At 36.7% G+C, this 8,997-nt stretch overlaps 1 protein-coding gene across 3 annotated transcripts in view; it reads left to right on the top strand.

Moving 5' to 3' along the window:
• WDR44 (WD repeat domain 44) overlaps positions 1-8,997 on the top strand; it is an 87,286-nt gene that overhangs the window by 62,946 nt on the left and 15,343 nt on the right. For all 3 annotated transcript variants that reach the window (XM_012653548.1, XM_012653547.1, XM_012653546.1), the window contains one exon: positions 8,141-8,254. In XM_012653548.1, coding sequence (XP_012509002.1) covers positions 8,141-8,254 — 114 coding nt within the window. The remainder of the gene's footprint in view (positions 1-8,140; positions 8,255-8,997) is intronic.

Here is an 8,997-nt window from a genome sequence, read left to right as displayed (position 1 = left end):
AAAAAAAAAAAAAAAGAAGTCGAATCTCTAGGACTTGGTGACTGACTAGCTGGGGTGCTAAAAGTGAGTAGCCTAGGATGAATTGCAGGTGTCTGGCTTGAATAACTGGCTAGATGGTAATGGTCATTCATGGAAATATTTTTATCATCTACCCACAAACTTGCTTCTCTCTTCTGAACTTTATTTAATAGCATCAACTGCTACAAGTTACCTTTTTAGCTCAGTCACAAACACGCTATTACTTTTTCTTCCTTACCCATAGCAAGATGGGTAACCCATAGTTACAAATTCCTGGCCACTCTACCCCCACCAAAAATGCCTGTGGAATCTGGCCCCTCATCCCCCATTATCGTGCATATTTTCTAGGTCCTCAAAGCTCATTTAAATGTTTGCCATAGTCTTTTAATTGTTTTTTCCGGCTTGTAGTCTCTACCAAATTCATTTTCTACACTGCCACCAGCTGGTTTTTTCAAAACAGATCTGACTGTGTCATTTTGTGGTTTAAAATCTGCTGATGGCTCCTTATTGCCCTGCAGAATAAAGTCCTTCCCAGTACTGCCTCAGCTTACCTTTTAACTGAGTTCTAATTCCCCAGTGCTTGTGCATCTTACTTGCCATGCCGGATATAAACACTCTCACCTTTATGTCTTTGTCCATGCTGTTTGCTTTCCCAGGGTTGCCCTCTCTATCCCCTTTCTTCACAGGGTAAGCCCTACTCATCCTTCAAGATTCAGCTCAGATACCTTCTCTTACTATTTTCACTGCATCCAGCAGGCAAAATTGTTCCACATTTGTTTTCTGATAGTACATCATATGTATTTTTATATTGATACTACTTACCACGACTTCCTTGTTAGTTTGTCTGCCTGGCTAGGCTCTGGGCTGATTTAAGGCAAAGAATTGTACTTCATAGATTTTAGTATCCTTGGAATCTAATCCCAATCCTGACTGTAAAAATCCTGTAATCAATGTTTAATTTTTGCCTCTGGACCTTTATTCCTATTTTTCCCCTTATCTGGATGCCTTGATCTCCCTTCTCTTCAAAGCCTGCCCATTCAGCATGGCCATAAAGTCTTCACTGACTAATGTAGCAGTGAAAATTTTAACTATTTTTCTTAAGGGAAAGGGCTTGTTTTTGTTAGTTTAATTTAACATAAAGTTTCCAAGCATTGATTACTAGGAAAAATAGGGACTATCTGTACTATCTTATATTATGCTTATTTCAACTATCCTACTTAAAAACTCATAACTACTTCCATCTAACCCCAAAAGTACCTACGCGGTTCCTAATTTTATTGAATACAAAGCCTTTTAAATGAGGAGTAGCATTTATATCCTTTGTTTTCTGGAAAAGATCATTTGGGGTTTCTTTGACTTCTGTCATTCTATTTCAAGACAGTTAAAAGAGGCCTCTGTTTCATATTTCATACCTTTAGAGTTTGGTGTCGGGAATTTTCTTTTTTTCTTTTCTTTTCTTTTCTTTTTTTGACAGGGTCTTCCCTCTGTTGCCTGGGCTAGAGTGCAATGGTGTCATCATAGCTCACTATAACCTCAAACTCCTAGGTTTAAGCCATCCTCTTGCTTTAGCTTCCCGAGAAGCTGGGACTACAGGTGCGCATGCCACCACACCCGGCTAGTTTTTTTTTTGTAGAGATGGGGTCTTGCTATTGCCCAGGCTGGTCTTGAATTTTTGGCCTCAATCCTCCTGCCTCGGCTTCCCAAAGTGCTAGGATTACAGGCATGAGCTACCGCGCTTAGCCAGGAATTATCTTTTAACCCAGCACTAGCCACAATGAGGTGCAGTAAGCACAATGGAGTTTATGTTCCTGACGTGTATATTCTTATTTCCCTCATGATAGTGATATCTTATGTATCTCTTTTGAAGTACTTTTTCACTCTTGTCTGCTCAGCATCCATGTAAAATAGAATATATAAAAGTACCTATTGTACAGTTGAACATACAAAGTGATGTACCCAAGATCCCTGACCTACTCGTGAGTAATGCCAAGCCTAGAATTCTGGCTGTTATGCTCTCTGTTTCTGTTGATTTCCAAAAGTAGCTCAGCAAATGTAAGAAAGACAAGAAGAAAGGCGCATGCTTAGTTGGCTCCATTGTGCTAGAGGATTTTTTAATAGTTGGCTTTAGTAGAGACTGTTAGACCTCATGGTTTCTATAAATCCATAATTGGGTCAGATTGCAAATATGAATATTCTGTATCTATTTTAATAAGTGTAAAATTTTTTTGACACTAGAAGTCGTAAGTATACTATTTACCTAGAAATTAATGTTTTTCTTGGATAAATCTGTCCATGTTTAGTGTGCTTGATTAGTGGAACATCAATATGGGTGTTATGGCACTTAACAGCTGCTTAAAATTTTTGAAGCCAGGCCGTGGTGGCTTGTGTATGTAGTCTCAGCTACTTGGGTGGCTAAAGCAGGAGGATCACTTGAACCCAGGAGTTCAAGGCTATAGTGAGCTATGGTTGTACCACTGTACTCCAGCCGGGGCAACAAAGAGAGACTCCATCTCTTACAAAAAAAATTAATCATTAGAACTAACTGTAAGGGAATGAGATAATTTTTATGAGATACAGATATGTAGCCTTGGTACTATTAATAACCTCATTTTACAGATGAAGAAGGCTTAGAGATGTTAAAGTAACTCACCAATTTCACCATGTCACACAGTTGATAGATATAGCATCAGAATTAGAATCCAGCTGTGATCTGTCTCTAGAGCTTATGATCTTAACCATTATGCTCCACTAGCTGACATTGAAGTCTAGAACTGTTTTTATTCAGTCCACAAATATTTATTGAGTGCCTACTATGTATTAATCACTGTTCTAGGAACTAGAGATATAGTAAGTGAACAAAAGAGATAAAAATATATGTTGTTATGGAGCACATATTCTAGTGGAAGAAGACAGAGAAACAAAATAAGTAAATTTTGTAATATATTAGAAGTTAGTTTTTTAAACCACTCTGTTGAGGTATGATTGACATACTAAAAGCTGTACATATTTAATGTGTACAATTTGATGAGTTTTAAGATAAGTATGCACCTGTGGAACCATCACCACAATCTGTGCCATAAACCTATCCATCACCTCCAAAAGTTTCCTCTCATCCTCTTATTACTTTTTTTTTGTGACAAGAACATTTAAGATCAGCTGTCTTAGCAAATTTTTAACTAGATGATTCAGTGTTGTTATCTATAGGTATTGTGCTGTACAGTATATCTCTAGGACTTACTCATTTTTTATAACTGAAACTTTGTACCCTTTGACTAATACTGCCCTGTTTCTCTATCCCCGAGCCCCTGATAACCACCATTCTACTCTCTGCTTCTATGAGTTAGACTATTTTAGATTCATCATATAAATAGTATCATATAGTATTTGTCCTTCTATATGTCTGGCTTATTTCATTTAGCATAATGTCTTCCAGATTCATTCATGTTATCGCAAACGGCAGGATTTCTTTTTTATGACTGAATAGTATTCCATTATGTATATATGCCACATTTTCTTTATCCATTTATTCGTAGATGGTCATTTAGGGTGCTTCCATGTCTTGGTTATTGGGAATGATGCTGCAGTGAACATGGGAATACAGATATCTCTTTGACACTTTGATTTCATTTCCTTTGAATGTATACCCAGAAGTGGGATTGCAGGATCATATGGTAGTTCTATTTTTAATTTTTGAGGAACCTCCATAGTGCTTTTCATAGTGAGTGTACCAATTTATATTCCCACCAATAGGGTTCCCTTTTCGCCACATCCTCACTAACACTTATCAGGTATAGGGGTTTCTTAAATATTTTGGATATTAACCCTTTATTAGATATATGGTTTGCAAGTATTTTCTCCTCTTCTTTAAGTTGCCTTTTCATGTTGTTGGTTTCCTTTGTTGTGCAGAAACTTTTTAGTTTGATATGGTCCCACTTGTCTATTTTTGCTTTTGTTATTGGTGCTTTCGGTGTCATATCCAAGAAGTCATTGTTAAGGCCAATATCAAGAAGGTTTTTCCCTGTTTTCTTCTAGAGGTTTTATGGTTTTAGGCTTTACATTTAAGGGGTGACAGTGGGTAAATAAGGTAGGCAAGCAAAGCTTCAGGGTTCAAGCAAAGCTTCAGAGGTTGTCATCTGAGCAAAATCTGCAGGACATGAGGAAGTGATCATATGATAATCTGCAAGAGAAGACCATTCCAGGTAGAGAGAGTAGCAAATGAAACTGCTATAAGTTCAGGTGTGTTCGAGAAATAGCAGCGAGGCCTGGGTAGCTGGAGCTAGTGAAGTTGGGAGAGGAGTAGGAAGTGAAGTCACAGAGGTGTGGATGGGGAAATCAGAACGTGTAGGGCATTGCAAGGACTTTGGCTTTTGCTTTGAGAAAGATGGGAGCCATTGGGTTTTTGAACAGAGAGTGATATAATCTGATATATTTTAAAAGGATCATTCTGATTTCTATACTGAAAACAAGACTGTAAGGATAAGAACTGTCTTGTTTATTTTGGAATCCCAAATAACACAGTATCTGATATATACTATCTGCTAATGAATATCAAAAGCGTTACAATTTTTCATAGCAATCCAACTTTAAAATGACATTTTTAGATAATCAGGATATTTTAATATGGATTAGATACTAAATTTTACAAATGGTATTTCTTAGGTGTGATAATGGCATGGTAATTACATTTTTAAAAGGGCTTATCAGTTGGAGGTACATATAGAAGTATTTACTGATAAAATTATTAGTGTCTAGATCTCACTTTAAATGCTCCAGCAAAAATAAATAAAGATGGGAGGATTGATAAAACAAGATGAGTAAAATGTTGATAATTGTTAAAGTGGTGATGGCTACATTATACTAGTCTACCTACTTTTGTTTATATTTGAAATGTCCATAATAAAAAGTTAGGTATGTATTTTTATATGGAGACAATCTCTCCCCCCATTTGTTGGATACACATACACACACACACACACACACACACACAAACACAGATACAGATATATAATATAAACATTTTACTTGGTATTTCTACCTTTAATAATTTATCATAAATAATTAGAAAAAAGAATACAAAAAGCATAAAAATAGAACAAAACAAAAAAATAATTAGATATTCCCAAAGATATAAACAAAAAGATTTTCATCTTAGTGTTCTCATAATAACTAAAAGGTGAGCAACCTAAATTTTTTACAGTTGGAAAATAAAAACTGTGATATAGTCTGTACAGTAGAATACTATGTAGCCCTTAAATTGTTTTTAAAGACTATTTAATGACATAAAAAGTATTCACAATAGGCCCGGGAGCAGTGGCTCATGCCTCTAATCCTAGCACTTTGGGAGGCTGAGGTGGGAGGATAGCTTGAGACCAGGAGTTTGAGACCAACCTGGGCAACATAGTGAGACCTACCCCATCTCTACAAATAAAAAATTAAAAATTAGCCAGGTGTGGTGGCATGCACCTGTAGTCTCAGCTACTCGGGAGACTGAGGTGGAAGGATACTTGAGCCCAGGAGTTTGAGGTTACAGTGAGCTGTGATAGTGCTACTGCACTCCATCCTGGGCAACACAGTGAGACTCTATCTCTAAAAATGTTTTTTTAAAAGGATAAGGCCTAGTCAAATATGGATAAAGATTCATGGTTCAAAATGTTTGTTGAATTACAATTTATGTTAGCAAAAAAATTGGAAATGCCTAAGTGACCAAGAAAGGGAGAATGATTAAATTATGATATATCTGTATCATGTGGCCAGTAAATGTTTTCAAAGTATGAAATACAGAAAATGCTCATGTTATAATAAAAAGGAAGATAGTGAGTTGTATGTACAATATGATTTCAATTATGTTTTTTAAAAAAATGAAAGGTTGAAGGTAATCAAAATGTTAGCAGGTTTTAGGTGTTTTTTGTTTTCTGGGGTTTTTTTGTTTGTTTGTTTGTTTTTAGAGAAATGGGGTCTTACTCTGTTGCCCAGGCTGGTCTCAAACTCCTGGTCTCAATATGGGTAGTCTTAATTGTATTTTTTATGTTTTCCATATTTTCTGAATTGTCTACACTGATCGTGTATTACTTTATAATAAAAAACATTTATTTAAACATTTTGAACAAAGGGTATAGGGAGAAGAAAATGTATGTTTAAGGAGAAAAAAGGTCTGGAATCACTGCTAGGGGAAATGTGCTAAGGAGTTAATGAAAAGCAAATGATCATTAAACAAAAAGTTGACTTTTATGTTATGGGGTAATCCTGTTCAGTTGTATGTCTCCCATCAGTGCTTACCAGTCTGGTAGCAAAATTAGGGGAAGTAGTAGTCATCTAGGATTGGGAGTGCTTGGCAAAAGGTACAGGTGTCCATGTTGGTGGTCTGCCTCCATGGTTGATGTGAAGATGTTTTTTATAAATTGTAAAGTTCTAGACAAATAATAATGGTAGTTTTTATCTAGTCCCATGGCCATTGTCCTAATTCAAGCTCTCATTATTCTTACTTAAACTTACTGACTGCTATTCCTGCTTCCACTCCCTCTCTCCAAACCATTTTTTACATTATTGCCCAGAGTTCTCTTTCTAAAGCACTACGAGTCAGATCATGTTATTTTTTTCCTTTTCAGAAACCTGTGTTGGCTCTCCATTGCCTTAGAATGTCTGAACTTTTAAGCCACAAATTCAAGGCCCTTTATAATGTGGTCTGAAAGTACCTTTCTATCGTCATCCCCTACTATCTCCATATACTTTTTTCCTCCATCCTCATCATCCTACCTACCCTTCCCTAAATACACAAGGCTTAGCTAACACTGTTTTTTGCTAATGCTACATAATCTAAAGCATTTGAGGGACAAACTCTGGACTTATAGTTCTATGACTTGTATTCCTGCTTTGGTTCTGCTGTTCAGAGGTAGCTGTGTGACCTTTAATATATTATTTTAACCTCTTTGAGCCTCAGTTTTTTTCCTAATTTCTTCATCTCCATAATGTTAATACCTACCTCAAAGAGTTGTTAGGATTCATTCAGATAATGAATACAAAAGCATGTTGTAACTAAATGCACAGCACACATGTATGGCATTATTTTCTACCTACCTCTGTCAGGATGCTTTTGACTTCACATAGCAGAAACCCAACTGAAAATGGCTTAAACAATGAGGAAGCAACTCTGGAGGTAAGGCGGTTCCAGGGTTGGTTAATTCAGCAGCTCAATAAGTGTCATCAGGAACACAGGGTGCTACCCATCTTCCTACTTTGTACTCTTTGTTTTGTTCTTTTGGGTTTGTTCCCCTGTGGTCCTAAGATGGCTGCTATAGTCTTAGGTGTTACATGCAGACAGCAATGCTCCGAAGCAGGAATGGGGAAGGTCCCTTTAGTGTGCCCCTTTTTTTGTTTTTTTTTTTGTTTTTTTTTTTTTTTGAGACCGGATCTCACTCTGTCACCCAGGCTGGAATGCAGTGGCAAGATCACAGTTCACTGCAGCCTCCCAAGTAGCTGGGACTACAGGTGCACGTCTCTGTGCCCGGCTAATTTATTTTTATTTTTTGTAGAGACAAGGTCTCACCATGTTGCCCAGGCTGGTCTTGAACTCCTGGCCTCAAGAGATCCTCCCACCTTGGCTTCCCAAAGGGCTGGGATTACAGGTGTGAGCTGCCACACCCAGCCTAGTGTGTCCCTTTTTAAGAGTGAGGAAACCCCTCTAGAAACCTCTCCTTATTCCCTGTCCCATAAACTTTCCCTTATGTCTAATTGATGAAAATTGTAGCACATGATTATGTCTAAACCAGTCATCACTGGGAAGGGGAATCAACTAATTCATTAGCTTGGGCCAATCATGATTTACCTCCTGGTGCTGGCCCCACCACTCCTGAAGGAACAGATGCTCAGAAAAGGATAAAGTGGGGGCTCTGTTAGGGAGGGAAAAGATTGAGATAGCACAATGTCTTCAAGGATTCCTGATTTATTAGGACAAGGAGATTAAAAGTAGTAGATCAGCATGCAGGGGAGCTTGCTTTTGGTAGCTCAAGATCTCAAACAGGCATCATACAAAATGATGAGAGAACAGATGGGGTGGGAAGAGTGTGAAGCTTGTTTTGCTAGTTTTATATCACAGTTTTAAAAGTTTATTTTTGTGTCTAAACAGGTATGCAGTGGAACTGATGAAGACCCCGATGATAAGAACGCACCCTTTCGGCAACGGCCATTTTGCAAATATAAAGGACATACTGCTGACCTCCTTGATCTTTCATGGTCTAAAGTAAGAAATTCTTATTTAAATTGTTTATTATTAATAATTCTATGTAACTGTGACTTTAGGATAAAAACAGTTGTTTTTATGATTGTCACACTGTCAAATGTTTGGATGTTCATGTATCCTTTGTGGGAGTTATCTACGTATTAACCTAAGTTAAAGAGAAACATCAGATTGGGCTAATAAGTAAATGTTTACTTCATATTACTTCACATCTATCTAGATCTGTTTGTATATTTGTTACCTTTTGCTTCTTTTATAAGCAGTAATTTTGTAAAGTACCCCTCCTCAACAAAATGTATTGACTTCAGATATAAAGGGTGAAGTCTGATCCATCTCATCAAGCCTGCTTTGGGGCTAATCTGCTACATTCATGAAATTATTAATTTATGTTTAGCAATTATAATCTACAGACCAATGATAAGTCTTCATTTTGATTTTTTTTCCTTAGAGCAAAATGATTTCAAAAGTAAAGGGGCCATTTCATCACTGATCAAATATCTTAATGGTTTTGTGAAAATTTAAAGAGATATCTTAAATTTTATATAAGGCATTTGAAGCATGAAGCAGTTTCTAGAATTTTTGCATGATACCTTATACTTTCTTTGTATTAAAATTTGTCAGTAAACATAATTTAAAACATATTAAGAATTTTGGGGGAAAAAGTAATATTTAAAAGGGTTGAATTGAGAAAGTCCGCTGAGTTAACAAAATAATATTGGGGATACCATTGGTGCCCATATATTTTA

This window comes from Propithecus coquereli, unplaced genomic scaffold, assembly GCF_000956105.1.
Source record: "Propithecus coquereli isolate 6110/MARCELLA unplaced genomic scaffold, Pcoq_1.0 Scaffold422, whole genome shotgun sequence".
In the NCBI taxonomy this organism is placed as follows: Eukaryota; Metazoa; Chordata; class Mammalia; order Primates; family Indriidae; genus Propithecus; species Propithecus coquereli.
This window is presented reverse-complemented; position numbering and strand designations above follow the sequence as displayed.